At 47.8% G+C, this 23277-nt stretch overlaps 1 protein-coding gene across 4 annotated transcripts in view; it reads right to left on the reverse strand.

Moving 5' to 3' along the window:
• EHF (ETS homologous factor) overlaps positions 1-23277 on the reverse strand; it is a 41614-nt gene that overhangs the window by 13455 nt on the left and 4882 nt on the right. For 3 of the 4 annotated variants that reach the window (XM_059405943.1, XM_059405923.1, XM_059405950.1), the window contains exons 2-4: positions 7286-7385; positions 3326-3571; positions 790-852 (exon numbers count right to left, since the gene is read on the reverse strand). In XM_059405943.1, the coding sequence (XP_059261926.1) occupies positions 790-852; positions 3326-3571; positions 7286-7382 (406 nt within the window). In that variant the 5' untranslated portion in view covers positions 7383-7385. Of the gene's footprint in view, positions 1-789; positions 853-3325; positions 3572-7285; positions 7386-16862; positions 16933-23277 lie in introns of all 4 variants that reach the window. The other variant, XM_059405933.1, reaches the window with a different exon arrangement.

Here is a 23277-nt window from a genome sequence, read left to right on the forward strand (position 1 = left end):
TCCCCAGACTGAGAGGTCATAGGTCAAAGGTCAACATGCAAGGATCTCTGATGGATGCAAGGCGAGGCCCTCGGGCGCATTTCTCCAGGCAGTACTGCCTGCCCCTCCCCCTCACAACCACCACCACAAGTCCAACAGGTCTCCAGGAGAAAGATCTGGGACAGAGAAAGGAGGACAGGTTGGATCGGGAAAGGAGAACAAAAAATAAACGTAGATCCTATGAGACCGCAGACCCTACTCGGAGTCCAGAATAGTGTCATTTGTCTAAAAGTGCACCTGAGGTAGGAATGGGTTCCGCAGCTGCTTTTGGATGTCCCCCAGACCCTCCAGAAGCTATAGAATCTGCAACAGCGAATCTGTAGTTTCCTCCTTTTTGGGAAATGCACTCCCCCCAAAGGACGAGCGGGGAGGAGACGCTGGACTTTTCTTGCCCCTGGTTTCTCTAACTTGGCCCAGCCCAGGACCCTGACTCGCTTCGTGTGCGAAGGAGGCCCTCCCAAACCCTGCATTTTCCCCAGCTCTTGGACTCCAGCCTGGAGGATGCCTTAACCAGCAGCGGGAGGTGTGGACGGAGGTGTGGACAGCTTCAGCCTAGATAGGAAATAGTTGGCAGTCCCTGGTCCCCAAGGCAAGGAACAAGACTCACAGTAGGGTGGCCCATTGGAGAGAGCCAAGGAGGAAGCACCCCTTGGCTTCCTGCCAGAGCACTAGACTCGCCCTGCTCCCACTTTCTCCTGATGCCCTCCCAGCTGTCCTCCCCAGGCTTGGCCTCCCAAGTTGCCTACTCACCACTTTGTTCTGTCTTGACGATGACATTGTGTGTGGACTGGAACAGGTCACTGCTGCACTGGCCTGTGGAGGACAGATGGGGAAAGTCAGAGCCGGACCATATGAAGCCAGAACTAAAACCAGCTGCAAAAGATCCAACAAAGACAAAGCTAGCCTTTTGGAAGGGTTTCTGCCAGTCCTGCCGCCTATCCACCTCTGTGTGCTTAGGTCAGCGGGCTTCCCTCTCAGCGTTTATAAACTGGAGCCTGGAGTCCCTGGCCCCGAAAAGCAGGAACTAGGGCATCTACATCCGATGCAATTATTTGACCTTGTCGAGGGAAGCTATCCCAGGATGGTGGAAATAGAACTTAAGAAGTCAGAAGGCCAGTTTTCCCACTGATAGTCACAGGCACTTGGCCTTTGTGGTTCTTGGTTAGCTCGTCTGGAAAAGGAGGGGATTAAACCAGATAAAGGCAGTAAAGGCCTCCAAGGTGCTTTCTCCTACTAACATAGGATACAGGAAGAGAGCAAAAATCCAGGAAGAATCGTTTTCACCAGCTTGATTCTTCTTCGATCTTAAATGTAATCAAACCCATTTTGATTAGATCCAGTCTATGAGATATATCTGGATAAATGAAGCAATACTCCTCTTTTATGCCTTGTAACTATATATATATATATATATATATCCATATATATTTATATATTAAATATAAAAGCATATATACATTACACATGTGAATGAGTTTAGCATATTTTTTCCTCCCCAGCCAGATATTTTTACAAATATCTCAGGAGCAGAGTCATAACTTTAACCTTTCTGACCTTCACGTTTCCCATCTGTAAAATGGGTACAATGTTTATTTTTCATAAGGTCATTAAATGAATCAATTCACTTAAAGTGTCCAGTATTAACACTCAATGAATATAAGCTAAAAGAATGTCTGCAAAAAGGCAAACAATGAAACAAAGGAGAGAAATCTGATCATTAGACACTCAGAGGCACCGACAGCATGAAGTGGGGACAAAGAAGTTATGGAAGGGCAGAGAGGGAAGGTCAAAGATGGCCACCACCCTTTTGCTCTCTGCCTCCTAAGCCTCTGCCCCTGGCTTCAATCAGGGCTTTGAAGGACTGGATCTAATTGAAGGTAAGGAGGTAAGTATATTTACATCTTCAAGTGTAAGTCTGCTCCTTCTGAAGACTCCTGGGGGTTATTTATAGAGCCTTGTTTGGTTTGGTTCTAGTAAAAGAAAAATGAGCAACCATCTCTGTGAGGTGGACGGGAAGAAGGGAGTGCCGGGGAGCTGAATGAGGTCATCCAAAATGGCCGCCCCAGCTGCCAGCTTCACGGCCAGACCCTGGGTCCTTCTTAGTGTTGATGCAGCTATCAGGGTCCGAATCTGGTTCATAGCCCTGGACCTCACGCTTCCCAAAGTTCCAGCTACCTGCCCAAACGTAGGTTCTGCTCAGACGTGCCTGTTCTGATATGGACAGACCAGCGCACTACTCCTGTATAATATTACTGTCTTCCAAGATGCTCAAAGCACCCAGAAGAACTTACTTTTTTTTTTTTACTAGCATTGTCAGGAGAACCTTATGTCAGTGTCAAAGACATTCTGCAAGACTGGTTGTTTGCCCTGTCGTGTCTTAGAAGCCAGGATAAACGTGTGTGAAGAAACTACCGCAGACGAACAGCGTTTGAGGCACTAGGCTGCCTCTGCTCTAGGTGCGGCCTCCAGAGAGACACATAGGGGGCTCTAGGGCAGCACTAACTCCAGAAATCTGCAGAAATGACCCACACGTGTCAAGACCACTGGTTCTAACCTTTTCCTTCCCTCTCTTCTCTCTCTCTTCTTGAGTTCTGGACTCTTTAAGAATCTGCTGAAATATTGAGAGCCTTCTCTTCCCCAAAACAAACACAGACTTAATTAATCCTCCATCACTTCTTACCACATGTAAGTCCCATCTTAAGAACCTTGGTCTAGAAGTTTAAAGAAAAGAAAAAGCACCCATGATGATCTCAACAAGCAAGTGACTGGAAACTAGGCTATCCAAACCTGTTTGTAGAGGTGGGGCAGGGGGCAGAAGAAGAAAAGGTTTTCTTTTTTTTAAAGATTTTATTTATTTATTTGACAGAGAGAGATCACAAGTAGGCAGAGAGGCAGGCAGAGAGAGAGGGGGAATCTGAGCAGAGAGCCCAATTCGGGGTTCGATCCCAGGACCCCGAGACCATGATCTGAGATTGTGACCTGAGACCGTGACCTGAGCCAAAGGCAGAGGCTTAACACACTGAACCACCCAGGCGCCCCAAGAAAAGGTTTTCTGAGAGCAAGTGTTCTGTGAATACCCAACTAGCCTTGTCTCCTTAAAAATTAACCAGAGGAGAAATGCAATGACCTTGAGTTCCTGTGGGCTTGGACACCTGGAACCTCAGATTGCACCTGTTCTCTCGCCTCCTCTCTCCTTCCCTCGCTCAGGAGACAGTGATTTGGAGGTGAGACACACACACCCCCACCCCAGCCCTGGATGTCTAGTGGGGTAAAGAGAGGTAATCACCATTCCACTTGAGGTGCTGCAGGTTGCCGTAGAGAAGCTGACCCGCAGCCCCCGCTGCCCGCGTGAACTCCTGCAGGCTCATGCTGCACAGGTGCTCGCCGTTGACATCGAACTCCTGGAAAGGGATGCAGGTGGCGTCCAGCTGGTTGGTGTCCAGGAGGTGCTGGAGCCACTCCCACACCTGGTACTTGGTCCAGTACTGAGGATGGATTTCATGCCACTGGCCTCCGAAAAACCCGTTGGCAACTGTAAAACAGGGGGCGGTCCCGTGAGTGACCCGTGGTTCTTCCGGGACATAATCTCGGACATAGGGAGGCACTGCTCGGCTGCCAAGTGTGGGCACAATGGCAGTGGGGGCGTTGGAGCATGAGACGGGCTCTCGAGAGGAGGCTGTCTGGAATGTGCCTCCCTGACTCTTCCCGCCCTCCCTAGCAGAGTACTTAGCCCTGGACGCTTCAGGAGGACACAAACCTGAAATGCCCCGAGATTAGGAGCACATCCCACAAAGTACAGAGAAGGCTAACACATTGTTATAGTTTCACCAACCTATTACCTATCATCCACACCCACACAGTTCCCTTCCTCTCTTTTCTCACTCCCATTTTTAACTCGTACACACACACACACACACACTCATAACCCCAAATTCAGACCATTTTCAACCAAAACCGAGGCCTGAGAGTAAGATTCTTTTTCTCCATGATGCCTTTGCTCCTCCCCAGAGTGGTCCTGCTTTGCCGCCAGCTAACTGTGCTGATCTACCCCAGCCCCACACGGGCTATTACAGCCGCTGTGATGTCACTTCCCTACTCTGCTGCCTTCAGGAGCTTCCCGTTACTCACTGAAATTAGGCAAAAAATGGCCAAGCCAGGCATTGAGGCTCTTCCGTAATTCTCCTCCAAGTGACCCATCACTTCTGCCCTTTTTCTCTGGTTCTTTCAGCCTGGTTTATATTCTGCCAGTCATTCCCTGTTGAATACTTACCCAGCTTGCAGAGTCTGGCCACCCCAAAAACTCATCACAGACCACCCCCCCAAAAAAAATTATCATTCAGGGCTTGATGTCCCCTGATTCTCCAACAGATGTTCTTGGTATTTCTCCTAACGGCTTTTGTCATGTTCTGCTTTGCTTTACGCATCTCTAGGTTTTGGTTTATTCTCTTTTGTAAATTGTAAAGCCAAGGTCATGGACTCTGTCTTAGTCATCTTTGCCTCTCCTACAAAAACCACCTCAGAGACTATGCCATCGTCATAGGTACTCTCTGTATATTTCTTGGTGGAATTTTTTGCCAAAGAAGAGATAATGTAGAAATCTAGAAGAGTTCCAGATGCATTCACAACCTGATTAAATTAAATACCAGTGAAGAAGTCAAGTTCGTCCAAGCTAATCGATATTGCTGAACCGGAGATGGGTTAAACTTCTACATAAGGAACTTCCCCGTGCTCCCTTCAGAGAACATCATAAAGTTAGCCCAAAGTGCTGGGAGAGGATGGAGAAGAGAGAGCCACCCTCTGGGCACATGGTAACGGACCTGAGATCTTACCGACCCCTTGAAAACAGAGGTCACAGGGAGGAACCCGCATCCGGGAATGAGGAGGGGCAGGGATGAGGGGAAGACACTACTGGAGCCCACTGAGCTGAAGTAGGGAACTTAACTGAAGGATAGACCAACAGCGGAAAACAGAGGGCAAGAAAACTGTCCCTACTTTTTTTTCTTCAAAGGCACGTTAGATCAGTACTTCTCAAAGTCTAATGTGATTGTCAATCACCAGGGAATGTTGTTCCAATGCAGATTCAAATTCCATAGATCTGGGGTGAAGCCTGAGTTCCTAGCAAGCTTCCATACGATGATGATGACGGTGATGATGACGATGAAGATGATGGCCCATGAATATGGTTTGAGTGCCAAGGAGCTAAAGAGCTCCAAAGGTTTGAGTCTCATAATGGCCATTCCCTGGCCCTCAGCACCCCCAGAGAGGCTGAAGGGGGAATGTGTCCAGCCCAGTCCAACTTGTGCTCATCCCCTCTGAATCCATCCCCTGCTTGCAGACCTCAGGAGCACTAACAGCAGGAGATGGAGGTCATTTAGGGATGAAGATGAGTGCCATGGGTCACGCTTACCACTCGCAGTACATCTTCACTCCTCATACATCACGGCCAGACAAAAGCAGCCCTAAAACCCTCTTTCTGGGGCCTGGAGGGGAAGCCAGTTGTGGTGGGGAACAGGGGCAAGGAGCGGAACAATCCTTGTAGAAATCCTACAGAAATATTCCCAAATACACAAACACACGGAACTCAGACTGAAGACTTCCATGTCCCTCCAATTTTGGGGTGTCTCACAAAAAGAGCTGTTTAAGGATGGGTTGTGGTTTTACGGCTCCCTGAGGCTTTGATCTTTTTTTCCAAAATAATTACATGACTATGACAGTACAGCTCTGAGTCTGCCAACAAGAGACAATAACTCTCAACAACCCAACAATAAACTTCTCTATTTCCTCTTCCAACTTCACATGATCCAGACTAAAGGACAGTTCCCGATATCGTATCCTGTTAGAACCTGGGAGAACCAGAGGATTTTGTCTCAAATCGACCAGGGGATTCTTTTAGCTGCTGGGGGGCTCTTTACATTCCCTAAGTTTTAGGAGAAGCTGTGAAATGCCTCTGAGTTCAGCTCTTGTCTGTTGATCAACTTACCTCCCTCACCGCATCAATCATGATTGGGAGCTGGGCCTTCTTTGGGGCCTCTGGAAGTTAAAACATACAAGTGGAACCCAACTTCTACTCCCTGACAAGCACACTGCCCCAGCTTTCTCCAAAGCACGCAGGAGGAACGCTGCCATGATCCAGGGCCCAGACTGGGAACGCCAAAGGCTTTCCAGTCTGAAGAAACTTCCTACCCAATTGGGAACCCTCCTTTGAGAGCCTCACAAGGAAGCTGAGGCCTGCCACAGCAAAGTTCACTGCCCAGAAAGGACAGCAGTTTTGTGGCTAAGTGACCAAGTAAGGGAAGGTCCCTTGACCACACTTCCCAGCCCTGTTTGACTGGGGTTCTGCTGGAGAATACAACCCTTCCATTATCCTCCGCCTCCTGCTTTACAGACTCCGCTCAGCAGCAGGTCCTCTGCTTTCCTCAGGAGAAGCAGGAGCAGCAGGACCTCCTTCAAGGAGATCAACAGCACATATAGGGCAGGAGAGGGCCTGGAGCTCCTTAAACCCAGGGCAGCCTGAGGCACCGGAGTCTGCCTAGACCTAAGGCTTTCACGGCAGGGGGTGGGGCCAGATTGGGCAACATCTGAATTCTGCTCGCATCCACAGTAAGCCACGGCTTGATCCGTAAACCCTCTATTAAGCCCCAGAAGCAGGCCCTCCCTTTTCTGACCCAGGGCTCTGAATGAAAGCGCTTAAGAGAGGCACATGGTCTCCTAACAAATCTCTCCCTTTACACAGGGAGGCCACTGGAAGATGAAGCAGAAAGGATAAAATGCTGACCCTGTCTTCCCTAAGTTCCATGCCTCTGCACAACACACACGCACGCAGGTGCACACGCACACATGAATGCAAACACGTACATACATGCACACATGTGCACACACATACACACCTTCCCCCCACACACACACCCCTTTCTCGATATCCTGTCTTGATATCCCAGCCAAACACTGTTAAAAACATCAACAGGTGGCCTTCCCTTCTGGCATATCTTCTAGCACCTTCTCTGCCAGGCTGCCTCGGATACTGGGAAGAAACGATGGAAAATCTCCAACGGGCTTCTGTCTGGAGCCCCAGCAGCCCTTGGGGACCTCCAGCATGATGTGTTCTCCATTTCCCTGCATCTCCACAACCCTGCTGAATAAAACCTGTATTTTTCAAACATGAAGTTGGGAAATGAAGCCTAATGAGAGCAGAGGGGGGGGGGAGTCCCCGGGGGGAGTGACACTGACACCCATTAGGGCCCCTTACCATTGCACGTGGGGTAGCCGTCTGTCCAGGCTGGCTGCTGGTGGAGGAGGTTGTTGCTGGGGTTGAGATTCATCACACCACTTCCTTCCAGAATCATGATCTGTAAGGGGACCAAACAGGGCACTCAGTCAGGGCCTCCTGGACTAACGTCGTCTGAGAGCACAGATCATAGAGTTAACTCAGGAAGAAAAAAAAAAAAAAAAAAGAATTTGTCCTTCTATCCATTGCCTCCAAAGCGTGTTACCACAGCGCTTTCAGTAAAAGCAAAACTCCCCGGCAATTAAAAATTTCCAGGTTCAACTTTCATATGCATGAGGCAAGTTTTTACAGCCCCTTATTCATAAATGAATAATCTCTGATCAGGAATGAAGCAGAGGAAAAGGCAATAGCTGCTCGCAGGGCGAGTCTGGCCAGCAGCCACGGAGCTGGTTTTTGGGTTGGTTTTTTTTTTTTTTTTTTGGTTTTTTTTGGTTTTTTTTCCTTTTTACAAAAGTGAAAATGCCAAAGAGATTTTGTGTGAAGTGGAATTACAATCAATAAAAATCCAAGCCTGTAGCGGCCAACCCCGGGCACCTGTGCGGGAGCTCGGATCTGAAATCCGACGTTCACAAGTCCCCACAACAGAGCAGCCCTGCACTCAGACACGTGGACACTAAGATTCCTTAGTGCAGACAGCTGCCACGGCCCAGGGCCATGGCCATGGTCATGGCCACACCTCTGAGGACTTGAGTCCTGTGTCCCTAGAGCACCTCCAGTATTGGGCTCCATGATAACATCAGGGATCAGTCGGTTTCTCCGACAAGACACTGCCCCTGTCCTTCCTTCCTGGTGAAAATTCTGACAACTTTCTCTCTCCTTTTAGAGCCCTAGAAGAATACCAGAGGCTTCGAAGCCAAACTGGACGTGACTTTCTCATCTCATTTTTGCAGGAAAGGGCATGGAGGAAGAGCCTTTCTCACATGGGGCCGTTTGGATTTTTTTGAAATGACGTAAAAATGTTACACTTTAGAAACAGTCCCCTCTGTCCGCCCGAGCGTCCCTCAGGGCCTGTAAAGATAACCTGCTCTTTTTAAGCTGTTGGGGCAGGGAAAGGAGGGAACCTTACAGCAGCAGCTCATGGAAATTTTTCTGCCTGTTTTGGGGCAATCTTCATCCTTGGGTGTCACCAATGTCCCCAGGGTTGAAATTGATCAAACAGGGCAGTTCCAGCCCCCCCAAACCCTCCCTCTAACTTAGCTCTTAACTTCTCTTGGTTCTATGTAGGGCTTCAGAGAGAGGAAGAGGGGTCTGGCAGAGGTATAAAAATTCATTCGTGTATTGATTTATTCAACAAATATTTACCCGCTTTACAACAGGCTGGGTACTGTTCCAGGGACCAGGGACAGAGCAGTGACTGGGAGTCAAGCTAGTCCAAACAGGACATTTGTGATGATTATTAACAGTGTCATGGTTGTTAGGCAAGTAATTAGGCCTGAATTGTGCCTAAGTAGCAGGTAGAGAAGGAAAGATAGGACCCCAGCAGACCACGGGCTGGGAAGAGGGCAGAGCCGGGTTCTGGGTGGTGGCATCATCTATGTGAGCTTCAAAGCTAGAAAGAGCTTCATTCCAAGCTCTACCCCTTACCAGATGCTTAGTACTAACCCAGACAAGTCACTACCCTCTTTGAACCTGTTTCCTCCCATGCAGACTGCAAGTCACCGTGCCTACTGTGTGCTTTGGCTGGATGGTTAAGTGGATCTCTATGCCTGGAGTGCTCAGCACGAAGTAAGGCACAGCTATATGGCCGGTGTGATGAGAAGGAGACTTGCTCCCCCTCTGGTAACTCAAACCAGAAACAATCACAGGCCTCAGTTTCCCCACACAAAAATGTAAAGAAGGTGACTACTTCGATTCTTCCGTGCCCGACCCAGGAGCCTCTTTTTCTCAATCCCGGAGAAGGGAGACCAACCCAAATCAAACCTTCCTCTCCTTTTTCCCATACAGCTTTCTAGAACACTTGCCCTCAGCTAAGCAATCCGATGGGGGAACTCCAGAGCAGAAGAAAACCTGCAGGTCCCCCAGAGAGGTGGCTGGGGGAGGGGAGGGGCATGGCCTGGTGTCCTGTTTGCTCAAGGCTGGGCTTGTTCCTTGCCAGCGTTTGTTCAACCACAAGCAGTAGAAAGGTTACTGTTTAACCCTGAAAGAGCTGAAGCTCGGAGCCCTGCCCATCTGTAGAGAGAAAGGACCGGCCTTTAGGTCTGGGCTTGGTGGGGGGGCAGGGGGAATCTTCCCTGAAACCCTTTCAGAAGGGTTTGCCTGCAGAGCTGTTTCCAAGTGGCCGTTCAGTGGGAGCAGGCCGGGCCCTGGGCCAAGCCCTAGCTACTCCTCAGCCAGTCCAGGGTTTCCATTCCCACCCACCCCGCCCCCACCCCCGCCCTCCACATCTAGAAGGCAGGCTGATATGAGCGCTAAGCACCCCAGCTTTGGATCTAGGGAGAGGTGGGCTTAGAGCCTACATCCCCCACTTGCCGTGCATGAGGTCAAGCCAGTCCCAAGCCTGTACAGCCCCCAAAAGTTTCCGATCCTCCCTCCCTTTCCCCAGCCATAAAATGAGAACAACCCCAGACTCAAAGCTGAGAGAATCAAACGAGGTCATGCGTGTGGAAAGCTTAGCAGGTTAGAACAAGGAATTCAATAAATGTCGCAGGACAGCACGGGCCACTTCTCCACTTGTGACCAAACGCCCACAAGCCCCTTCCCTTGGGGCAGGTGCTCTTTTCTCTCTGCCATCTCCTGAAGGCATCTGGAACTACTCTCAACCCACAGAGAAGCCTTTAGGACCAGGAGGTCCCAGCAGCCCCAACACTGCCCCCCCCCCCAAACAAGAGGCTGGCCTATGTGCAAGAGAACTGCTCCCTTCTGCTCCCCACCCCTACCCCGTCCCCCTCCACGCCACCCCTCCCCTGCCCAGGGAAAGCAGCCAGCTCAGGGGAGGGCTCTTTTTTTTTTTTTTTTTTTTTTTTTACAGGGCACAGTAAATGGTTACTACTCATAAAAGAGTTTTATGTATCTTAACCCTTACTGAATCAGAGTTCACTTGAGCTCACCCAGGCTCCTGAGAAAAGCAGGTCAGCCGTCATGGCGCTGCCTGGCCACGGCCCTGGGGTGGGCCCAGAAGGCCCAGGGCTAGCATCCCTCCAGAGCCTCTCCCCAAGTCCTACTCCCTCTGAGGTCCAGTCCCTCAGGTGGAAAATGAGGACATTTGCCCCCCACCAACAGCCTCCCAAGCGTCTTGAGGAGATCAAATGAGATAATAGATAATAAATGTCCCTGGAGAATTGTAAAAAAGCATGATTATAACCAGCTCACCCACACTCCCATATACTAAAGTACACTTTCTATGACACGTAGGGATTACTTTATGGGGTATAAAAAGTGATCCTTTTAATTACAAAGTAGGGGGATTTTTTAATGCTCCTCTGTAAGCTTCCCAGTTTACCATCAGAGTAGTTTTTATTGTTTCTTGAAGAAAAAAGCATCACTTAGATACAGGTAGAGAGCAGACATCCCATCCACACACCACGTGACCTTGAACAAGATAACCTTTCCAAACTGAGTTTCTTCTCTGGCCTTCAACGGGGCATGGAGGGGAAGGTCGATGTCCTGTTTTGAAGGATGAATAACCTACTGGTCTGAAAGAGGGCTAGTCCAGCACGGCACACGCGTCCTCCAGCAAAAATTAGTTTCTTTCCCTTTCTTTAAACATCAATTCTGAAGGTGTTTCTCCACCACATTTAGCTTGTTCCCAAGACTGGAAGAAGTAAATTCGGAGCCTCAATAAGAACGATTCCACCTTTTGAATCAAACGCAAGCAGAGAAAAGAATCCTCGACTCCTCATCTCTAGCTCAATGGGGAATTCTGGCAATGACCCTGGCCTCGTGCTCAGGGTGAGAAGCCGACTTTCTCAGCGTCTGTGAAACTGACATCCTGGGCTGCGAGGGCTCCATGGTCGTCCTGCGCATCGCGGGATGGTAACCGTCTCCCCAGACTCTAGTCACTGCAAGCCAGACACAACCCCTGCCAGGCCCCTCCCCCCAAAATGTCCCTGGGGCCACATCACCCCCCACCACCACCCCTGGAGAACACTGGTTAAAAGGGAGTCTGTGGTGGCCACAGGCTTTGATCATGCTGGTGTGGTGACCTTGGGCTGTCCCCTAACTTTTCTGAGCTGCTAAGAGCCTCTCCTGGGAGGCCAGCATGGCATTAGGACCTACCACAGAGGTTTGCTAGAGGATTAAAAAAGATAAGGAGCTTTAAAGCCCCTGCCCTATGTAGTGCTTGGTACAAATAAAGAGTAATTGCTTGGTAAGTGGTGGTGAAGAAAATGCAGGGGCATCCGGGCCACCTTTGTCTCTTCCTAGGTGCTGTGCGTTCTGGGAACAGAGCAGAAACTTCTTTCAAACCCAAAGTGAAATGAAATGTGGATTCTCCAGAGGTTTTTTTCCATCTGCATTCTCTTACGCCTCCCTCCCTTCACAAGAGGCATCAGGGAGAATGGTGTTTGACTCTGTGCCCCAGCGACTGGTCCCACACTCAGCCAGGACCTCGCCCTCTGCACTGCACTTCCTTTCTTTCTCCCTCCGTCCCTCTCTTCTTTCCTTCCTTTTCTCTCTCTCTCTCTCTCTTTTTCTTTCTTTCTTTCCTTCCTTCCTCTCTTTCTTTCTTTTTAAAGATTTTTAAAAATTGTTTTTTAAGTAATCTCTACACCCAACACGGGGTTCAAACTCACAACCTTGAGTTGGAGAACCACATGCTCTTCCAACCGAGCCAGCCAGACGCCCCGATCTGCACTGCAGTTTCTAAGACCAACACTTTTGGAGACAGAAGCCTGCTCTTCATTTGTAAAGGGGAAGGCACACACGCGGCCAGGAGACTGCACCGACGCCTACCTCTCGCGCCGGGTTTCCAATCAGGACCTATTTGACCTTAGGCATCAACTCCCCTACAGATGATGAGCCGCTAGAGTTTGGCCAATCCCAAAGGCATTTTTGCAGAGAGACAGCGCTGCCGTGTGCTGGGACAGCCACAGCCCATGTTCTGGGGGGAGAGACAGGCCACTTCCTGCTCCCCCCCACCACTTCAAAGCTGCAAGTTACACACAATCCCCACAGTGTCCTAGTCGATAAGGACTTGGACCACGTCTGCATCATTCACACAGAGAGACGAGCCACCATCCTCGTGGCCAGTCCTCCTCCAGGCTTCCGTCAAAGCCTGAGTTCCCATGTAATACCAGCTTGACCCCAACGCAGAGGATGGGGTAGGTGGTGGAGGTGGGGGAGACAAAGGGTTGATGGGGTGACCCAGCACCTGGCCTGGCCCTGAAGTTTAAGAGTCTCACACTTTGGCTACTGCTCAGGAACGCAAATGGGAGATGGTGGAGCCTAGCAACAGAGACTGAATGTCCCTTATATAGTCAAGGTGTGGGGAGCTCCAGACTTCGCCTCGCATTGCTCTGCCTCTCAAGAATGGCTCGTTAAGAGGAAGAGCTCATGCCTCCAATGGTAAGGGTTGAAATCTTTTTTTTTTTTTTATTTGACAGAGAGAGACATATGAAAGAGGAAACACAAGCAGGGGGAATGAGAGGGAGAAGCAGGCTTCCCGCTGAGCAGGGAGCCTGATGGGGGGCTCAATCCCAGGACCCCCAGATCATGACCTGAGCTGAAGGCAGACCCTTAGTGACTGAGCCACCCAGGTGTCTGGGGTTGAAATCTTCATTCTGAACCTTGGCAGGTTGTATTGACCTCCAGGAAGTACTATTTTCTCCAAAGCTTCAGTTTCCCTATATGACAAAAAGTGGGGGGACATGGTGCTGATGTGTGGGGAAAGTGAAAATGTTTGTAAAGTTCTCACATATTAGCTTGTGAGTGACAAGTGCCCCCCACGCGTCAGCTATTAGAAGTTCTGCCCGTGAGTTTCTCTTTAAAGTGTGCTGGTTGGCTTCAAGGACAGTCTTGGGGTCCTGGTAGACCCTTCCAAGATTGGAGAGTGCAATTGTTGGGAGCGCCAGGCTCTGGGGTCAGACAAACACAATTCACATTCTGGCTTTGCCAATTTGCTAAAAGGGCAAGTTTGGACAAGTTATTCAGTTTCTCTGGGCCCTAATTTTCTCATTTATAAACTGGAGATGATATGAAAAGGGTTGTTGAAAGACAAAATGAGATGATGCCTATAAAATCCTCGGAAAAGTGTTCAACACGTAGTAAGGACTTGGGGAATGTTAGCTGGTTTTTATAATAATAATAATTATTATTTATTTATTGTGTTATTACTAGGATTTTATTGAATCTCCAAGGACGAAATTGACAGCCAAGTTTTTTCAAGCAAGGCCTGGAACTTCTACCATCTACACAATGTTTTGCAATTCTAGCTTTAGCTGGCACAGTCAAGTCTATGTTGGACCTCGTGCCTCCCCACCCCTCGTCTGGGGCCTCTGTGTGGAAATGCTGTTAGGCTCAGCTGTGAACCGCCCCTCTTGGCCCCGGTTCACAGAAGCCGTGCTATGGTCCTCTGGGCATGGTCTTTGCTCAGGGACTAACAGCCATTCCTCCTAGCAGACACTCCATCCTTGGTACTGCCAGGAACCATGGGAGACCACAGCCCCACAGGTTCTGTGTTTCGGCCTCCGCATCGGACTTTCACCTGGTTTGCAGGTGCAAAGGACAGCAGCATGTCTAAAATGGGGGTTCCTGGCAGAGGGTGGCCAGAGAGCTTCTCTGTCCTCCAGGTTCCCTTAGCACAAGGAGCCCTCCGTCACTGCAAAGCTGGGATTCCAGCTCACAGGGACAGAAAAGCAGTGGGAAGGAGGCACCCCTGAGACTCTGGCAGGTTGCTGGAGCCATTCACTCCAGAACCTAGAAGGTTCTGCCCATCTCAGGGCCCCTGACAAGGCCAAGGACTGCTCGGCCGCTCTCTCTTCTTAAATATACAGAGAGAACCTGCCAGCAGAGACCAACACAACCAGCTTGGGTCGGGAGGGAGGTATGCCTTTTGCTTCGTGGTGTGGAGGACTGGACGCTTTAAGCTATAAAAAATACATACGTACATACACACATACATATGTAATAACTATACTATAGAAGCTGGGGTTTATTGAACATTTAAGATGTGTGAGCTCTGTGCTGAGTATTACATGCATTATCTCAGTTAATACCCACAATAGCTCTGTAAGGTCTGATATCATTAAACAGATGGCCTATCTAAGGCTCAGAGAGGCCAGGTAACTTGTTCAAGGTCACACAGCTTAGCAAGAATTAGAACTAGAAGAGATTTCAAACTCGGACTGTCTAGCAACAAACCGTGGGAAATGAGCCACTTTCTGCTGAGAAGGGGATCCTTTGTCAGAGCACAAAGTCGCCTTCAACCCATCCTCACCCCCACCTGCTGTCCACACATAGTCATAGCCTTCTCCCTGGGCCATCTGGGGCCTCACACCTTTACCAAGCTTCTCGAAAATTATAAAACTCTCTGGCTCATTCAATTATGCTGGGACCCTGGTTGAGCCTCTCTTCCCTCTTTGTCAGATCAACCTGAAGTCATCTCTCTTGGCAATGTATCAGAGCGAGCCTTCAGAATGAAAGAATAGAAAGTCGCCTTCATTTCGCCACTTCATGATATGAGCAGGTAGGAATGCGTTAGTGGCTTAAAAGCTAGGCCGTGATACTCCTTTAGCCATTAGAATAGATCTCTGCATATGTACAGTTTATGTGCATACATATATATGAACATATATACCATGCATACATACATAATATAAATACTTTTCCTATGACTCAAAGTTATTTTTATTTTATATTTTGGAAATAAACAACCCATAATTATTTTCTTCAGCTGAATTAGACCTCAGGACAGAAAGCCTAGTGTTTGCTGTGAAGGTGAAAATACACTGGGAGCAATCAGGGTCACAGAGCAGATCTTAAGCAAGGCTTGGCCTGCATTCCCTATCACCAGGCTCAGAGGACTATGAGTCAAAGTCACGGTCTGCCTTCCTCCTGACTCCTTTATTCACTCAACCACATCATCCCCGAACTGCCACAGAATTGGCTATCTTGTGGGTATTTTTACTCCTCAAGCCAGAGAAGCAATTAGGCATTTTAAATAATTACTTTTATGATGACAGCGATATACAGACCATTCTCAGGCCTTAATCAAAGTTACCAGCAGGTGAATTCACAGTATTTGCCCTAAGGATATTGCAACAGCGTGCTGACTTCCTGTTTCAATATGACTATAATTTCAAAAGAACTACTCACAAAGAGGAGAAAAGAAAATCCACAAACATGTGAAATTTAACTGGATTAAGACAGGCAATAATTCATGCTTTCCAAATGAATCAAGATGTGAATCAAGCTTAGGGAATGCATTTGATCCTCTCGGGATTACATCACAGGTAATTTCATACCCTCATAATGTGTTTTGAAATAGACATTTCATGTTCCCAGGGGCAACATCTGAAGTATTATTCCTGGGCTTTCAAGCGTTTTCGTGAGTGATGATGTTGTGTAGGGAAGCCAAGTGTTGATCCATGATAGATACACTTTCCTGACGGTAAGCCATCTGGAAATATACATGTTATGCCGATCGTTATCATTCTTGGTGCCAGACCCAGACAAGATGCAGATACTGACAGAGTGCAGGCACCAAAGTCGATCCAAAGACAAGATCGCCTTACATGACTTTCAGGGCCTTTATCAGTCCCTTTCAGATGTGGCAAACTAAGAAGAACGAGGCAAGCTTGACTCTAAAAGGTCATAGAGCCTTTTGACACTGGAGCACTCATCTACACTCATCCGTACCTTGCTTTGCATATATTCTGGGGGGTGCTGGGCCCTCTGAAGACCATCTCTACAGATCATTGACCCCTATCTCTTGGATCTTTAAGAAATCTCTCTTACATCCAAGTTGGATTGAAATCTAAAGAAAATTTTGTAGTGGAGTCAGGTTTAGGAGATCTAAGTTTATTCCAACCTATGAGAGAAAGCCTCAGATTTTATTCTTGCCCTCTCTCTTAGCATGGGTGTGGCTTATTCCCCTACAGTGACACCGGGAAGAGCCCCACTGTTCCTCTTCATTGACAGGTGAAGCAGGAACCAGACTGTGACCAGAAGGGCCATTCTGGACCTCTTTTTGGTAATGCAGTAATGAATTCACCATTTTTCCCACATCACTGTCTCCCTGCTAATCCCCCTTCTCTAGTCTAAAACCAAGTAATCATAAAATAGAGAGGAAAATGAATAGGAGAAGAAAAAGAGGCCTTGCTTCCTGTACACCCTTAGGTCTCTGTAGGTCTTTGGAAAGGCACAGATATGGAGATAGGAGCACCCAAGATTCCCAGGATGCTTCATTTCCATCCAGGCTGAAGAGACCATACAGGGCTTCTCAAGGTTTGATCTATAGACCACCACCACCATCATCATCACCCAAGGAGGGGCAAAACGTCAGGTTTCCTGGGGTCCCACCCCAAACCTCTGAACCAGAATCTTCATTTTTTAGAACCTCCCTTAACCAAGCCTCAAGCATTCTCATGGTTGAGAACCTCACCTTCTCACCTTCCCTCGATGTTCACAAGAAGATAACCGCCTCCAGGAGATAGTATCCTTGAAGGAAACACCTATGAATGGAAATCCATGTAAAGCCAAAGACAACACATCCCATCCAGAGAATGGGAGCTCCAAACCAGCTGTGGAGACTCCGTCGATGTATTATTCTACAACTTGAAATAGATCAGCTCCCGGGGCTCAGTACCACCGAACTGTGAAATTCACCAGCGCTGGGTTACTCATAAGTACGGGACTCTGATCACTGAGTGAGCAAACCTAGCCTCAGAACACAGCATTTGTCAAGGATTTCTATGACCATCACTTCCATCCAGAGAATCTCATACCTGGCCGAGACAGCCCTTACCCAATCCCACCCCCATCTTAGACCTTCAAAAGATGACTTAGCCTCCCTGGATTGCAGGCCTCATACCCCAACAAAATCGACGTCTTAGCCTTCAGTGGAGAGAAAGGGTCAAGGAGACGTGCTTGTCTTGCTAATATAATTATTCATTCATCCCCTCCAGTTACTGTGTATTTATTCAATGTCTACCAGATGCTGGGCAGTCTGCTAGGCCAGGGGACACAATGATGAACAAAATACAGAGCTGCTTCCCCTAATGGGACTAATTCAGCAAAGACACCGCTTCCCAAACAATGGTGGCTCTTTCCAAAGTCTTCTGAGCTCATTCCCCACCTCCTGCTGTGGACAGAGTGAAGCTTGCCTGGAGGGGGCCAGGCCACCTGTTGGTATTTGGAATCAACCAACCTTGGAAAGAACTGCGACTATGTCGAAAAGCAGGTCCTCTTCTGTCTGGTAACCTCAGGGCCTTGCCTTCACGGGAAACCCTTACTGAGCTGTCGAGTTGGCGGCCAGGATCATGCCCCAGAGTTTCACAAAGCAGCCTCAGCCAAAACCAGTCTCCACTCAGGGCAGGATAAAGTAGTTAGTTGTCTGGGTGGCTGATTGTCTCTCCCCGAGACAATGGCGTGTTTATGTGTGGGAGGGTAGGGAGCACGTTGTTAACACAAAACCCACCGTAAACAGAGCTGTTAATTCAGTTGCTGGCAGGGTCTTCTGTTATCTTCTGAATACCTCCCAGAGGGTATAAGCCCTACCTTTTCATTTGAGTTGGCAGCAGAGTTATTTTTTTGCACCTGTTGCTCTGCTCCAATAACAACGCAGTTAAGCATTGATTTGTTGGAAAATAAACAGAAAAAAGCAAAGAAAGGCATCTGCCCAAACAGCCTAAGCTGGTTCGGCTAAGCATTCATGCCAATTTGTTTTTCCTATAAAAACCGAAGAAAAACCTGTGCTTTCAGTTTGGATGCTACCTTCCCACTCCCTCAGAAGAAAAGGAGGTATCGAATTGACCCGCCAGAGCTGGCAGGGCCAGGAAGCCAGAAGACACTGTACTTTTCCATTGGCTGGTCCTGTGAGGGCACCGAGGGGTGTCTAAGATCTGCAGAATGACATGGCCAGGCTCCAGTCAGCCTAGGTTAAGCTCATGAATCAGATCAACAGGGGCAGAGAAGGGACTGCCGGGATATGATCAAAACCCAAACCACACCCTTCCCAATGGTTGACTTCCGAAAGTCAACACGGCCCAGGGAGTAGGTGTGGTCTACAGGTAACCTAGAGCAGAGACTTAGCGTGCTGTGCCGAGTCCCAGTCCAGCCTCTCCCACAGACTTCCTACGTCCAGCCCTGGGCAGCAGGCATAATTTGAAAACCTCTGGTCCCTGGACCAGTTTTTCCATCGGTGAAACGAGGCTAGCCATACCTACCTTGAAGGTGGACTGTGTAGACTCGCTCATGTCCTGCTAAGTGACTTGAGATCCCACGTCCCAGGTAAAAAGGGCTTGAGATGTCCGGGTTCAGGGTGTGATTTCTGCGTTAACTCAAGCCTCACCACACTCTCTTTCTCATTGGTTTGTCAATATCACATGATGAGCTCAAGCCAAAAAGGGCCACAAAGTGCTAAACAAATCACTCCAATGCAGATCACAACAACACTAATTAAGCAATGGTATCATCACGCAGCCTTCAACAGACACACAGTCGGAGAAAGCCTCCTGACACCGCTTTGTAAGCCCTGAGAAGAAAGCGCAGGACATGGCAATGTGCGATGTCCCCCTAGATTGCCACCTTTCCCCAGCTTTCTCTCAGCCGTCGGGTCTTCGTTACCACCAGACCACTGGCTTAATGGGGGGGTCATGGCAGCCAGGGGAGGTCTCCGAAACACCGCTTCTCAAGGAGCGTGAAGAACAGGGTGTTCTGACAGAGGAGAGATATGGCTGGCTGGGCAATCCCCGGCATTCTTGTAGTGAGCAGGGCAGGGAGTGGAGGGCCTCAGAACCAAACTGGGCAGCCAGAAAAATATGAGATTTAACGACACCCTCCATTGACTGAAAAATAAACAAGACCAACTGTGCAGGAATGCGGGAAGGGTGGAGAGAGGTAAGAGGTGGGGACTGGAGCCAGGGAGGGGCTGGGAGGGCCTGGAACAATGGATTTGACCATTTCGAGATTGAAATTTCTTTCCAAGAAAAAAATCAAGATGTTCCAGCCAAAGAAACATCAATAGCAGCTACATGGCCTCTCACGGACTAATGGCAAAATAACAACCAAAACTACGACAGCGATGATAGTTTCTATTCTTGGAGCATCCCCAGTGCGCTAGGAATTGATTGAGCTAGGCTTTACATGAATGATCTCATTGAATCCTTGCCATACTCCTGGACACGGGTACTCATATTATCCCCATTTTACAGGTGAGGCCCAAGAGTTTAAGTGACTTAGCCAGGGACACAGAGCTAGTAAAGGGCCTGGATATATTACAATGAATGTCCTGGGGAGTTGGGGAGGATGGAAATGACAGGAAATGCAACATCGTTCTCTGTCACTGAAAATGAACCCTTGTATTTCTGAAGTGGAAGAGGATGTCTTTTAGAACTTCACACTTCCGTTTTGGGAACTGAGATCCTTTTAGAATGGCTCCCATTGTTTTTTTCCCTAAATGTGAATAGGAATCACACCTTTCCTCCTTGTGCCCAACAGTAAAACTTCCTTTAGGTGTCCAACTGTCCCAGCGTTCTAGAAAGAGCAGATCACGGCCACTCCAACCCACCTGTGAAAACTTTAGTCTGACTTCTTGTTGAAAGCCCCAGATTGACTCAGAGACTGGGCTTGGCTGCTTGAAGCCACCTCAGACTTATTAGCCAGGATAAAAGAGCAGTAATAATAACAAGGGGAAAAAAAAAACTGTTGAGAAGTGAAGGGGAAGTTATGGCTCCTCTAGAAGAGCTCTGGACATCTGAGCCGTCACACAGGGATCCTGATGACAGACCTGCTGTGTCGTGTTGTAGATATCACACTGGGGACAGACAGACTGTGGAAGTGTCATTTGGGAGCCTGAATTCCATCACTCTGACCAACAGATCTAGGAAACCTCCGCCCCCCCCCTTCTTCCACCATGTCCATGACCCTGGAACAGTTTGTAAAAACATAGCTATAGAATACAGACGGAACCTCACAAGGCTTATTCCATGATCATCTTTGAACTTGAGAAGCAACTACTATCTGAATTTCCACATGGATTAGAGGATCTCCTCTTTAGAAGAAATAGGGTCTTCTTTCTGCACAGATAATCATTAAGTGACAATAGCCAAGAAGGCCAAGTTCATGCACATCACCCTCTTAACAAGAATGATAGTCTCTCATTGCACCCAGTCTCACTTTCCCTTCCAGTAACACGCTTTGCTCTGCTTCTCCTAGCTCCCTGTGTATGTAGTAAACACCCTGGAGAATAAGAAATGAAAAAAACCATAGGAAGGTAAGCAACTCCCTACCAGAAAGACTTTCCAAGGAACCAGGTACCTTCCAGCCAGTTATTCAGCCTTTCCTCCAATTGTTTTGGAGGAAAGAAATCTTTATATTAAAAAAAAAAAAAAATCACAAAATTCACCAACTCAGAAAGTACAGCATCCTTCAGCTTTTCACCAAAGGTCAGCTAGATGAGTAAGGGGGATCTCCAAGCAGATTCCCAGCTTCCCAGTATCAGGAGCTGTTACACATTACCACAACTTCATCACACGCAGGAATGGACCAAGCTTTGTAATTCACAGGGCTCGGTATCCCGCATTTGAAAGCTTTTTTTTAAGAATTTCAAGACCGCAATAGCAGAGCATTAAACCATGCCCAAGACCTTTCTAAGTGTGGAGCCCTGTGCTCCATGGGTTTGATATCCAGGACACTGACCCTGTTCAGGGGGTCAGTTCCATCCCTTCCCTTTATCTGTAGCAACACTCTGTCACCATGGGGAGCAGGGGGGAATCTTTTGTCTTTGCCCCATAAATGACCTCCTGAAGTAGGTGGTAGTATTAAACAAAGTATGACATTGAACATGCCTGTAATAACACCTGGCTTACAGCAGGCACCCAGCAAACGCTAGCTGTTATTACTATTATTATTATCATTATTAATTATTATTAATCATTATCTCCATTATGCCAGGATCCCTCCACAACTCCAGAGCCACCCATAGGCAAAAACAATGAGTGGGAAGAACATATACCCTTGTTTTAACAGAGACCATCTATTAGCTGACATCATTCACAAATCATTTCAATGGCCCCATGTAAGAGAATGATATAAATTAAGGGTTCCTCGACTTTTTTTTTTTAAAGATTTTATTTATTTATTTGACAGAGAGAGATCACAAGGAGGCAGAGAGGCAGGCAGAGAGCGAGGGGGAAGCAGGCTCCCCGCTGAGCAGAGAGCCTGATGTGGGGCTTGATCCCAGGACCCTGAGATCATGACCTGAGCTGAAGGCAGAGGCTTTAACCCACTGAGCCACCCAGGTGCCCCAGGTTCTTTGACTTTTAATTATATACATGGACCCATTTTTCAGTCTGCTGAGACCTATTGACCCCTTCCCAAAATAATGCTTTTAAATGACAAATTAAAATTACAAGATTAGAAAGGAAGTTTATATTGAAATACGATTATGAGTGTACTTCTTAAAATTAATGTGTGAAATCATAATATTATAGATGCTTCTTTATTAAACATTAAACATCGCATTAAACAAGAATATCTAGTGCAGGTCATATAACATCCAGGAAACCAAAGTAGTGATGAAAATTGATATTGTGAGACATCAGCAACAGGCATAATGTGATATGAAAATGTCTGTTAATCTCTCTTGGGGACAGTCAGTCACAGCTAATACTATCCTAGATTTTGCCTATATTTATATTGAGAGAAAATGTTAAATTTTAGTTAGGTTATTAAGAATAAAAACATCATTCTCTTACACGTCCAAGTTCACCAACTCCCTGAATTTTTTCTACGGACACAAGGAGTCTCTTGGATCCTATGTTAGAATCTGGCACTTTTATTAACCGCAGGGACTGTTTGTTCAACTGCTAGAAACCACGTCCCCATGACTAAAACAAACTATCAGACACTACAAGTGTCATTTGAACAATTTACCAAGAGGCAGACCCCATGAGTCTTGGTGATTTTTTTTCAAAGCCTGTAGAACCCCGGGGGTAGTAGTCAGTATACATCTGGAGACCCTATTAAGAATTTTAAGGTTGGGCAATGGTATATGATGTTGTGATTAGTCAAATGAACTGCCTGGAGGGGAATCAGTTTCTTCTGGAAGCCCCTTACATGCCAGGCATCAAACGCACAGACAGGAACATGCTGGGTGCCCACATCAGGTCTTCCGTGGTACTCCCCCAGGCTGTGGTTTGCAACCAGCTCAAGACAAGCTCAATCCGGAGGTCCCCCATTGAGATGGTTCATCCCATGTCCCTGCTGCCTGTCTTCCTCGGTGAAAACCTTATCGCATTTCTTTCCCAAGGTCACAGTGCAGAACCTACGTCGATCACCTTGAAAAACAGAATCCCAGAATTCTATAACCAGTCTGACCCAAATGATGTCCTCTGAGAACGCCCATATTGAAGACCTATCCTCAATTTCCACTCTACAGATTACTAATTATTTACTCACAAGCATTTGTCCGGGTGTTTTGAGATTTTTCTGTAATAATTTAATCCTGACAACAGCCATGGGCAGATGCCATTAACCTCATTTTCCAGATGAGGAAACTTATAATCTAGAGCTTACATAACTCACCCAAACTCACTCAGCTACTCGGTGGCAGAGTCAAAACTGAACCCAGGTACTCTGACTCTAGACCTGGTATTCTCTGTAACACATTCCAGCTGCTTCCAGGCAACCAAAATCTCATAGCCTCCTGCCTGGTTCAGATACACAAGCGGCCAAAGTCTACTACTGTTTGTCAACATCTTTCCACCCACAGCCTGCCAGCTGGTGGAGTTAAGACGGGTGAAAGGTGAGCTGAGATGTTTGGCTGAACTTGGGGCCCAGTCTGAAGCCCCCTGCAA

This window comes from Mustela nigripes, chromosome 1 (genome assembly GCF_022355385.1).
Source record: "Mustela nigripes isolate SB6536 chromosome 1, MUSNIG.SB6536, whole genome shotgun sequence".
NCBI lineage: Eukaryota > Metazoa > Chordata > Mammalia > Carnivora > Mustelidae > Mustela > Mustela nigripes.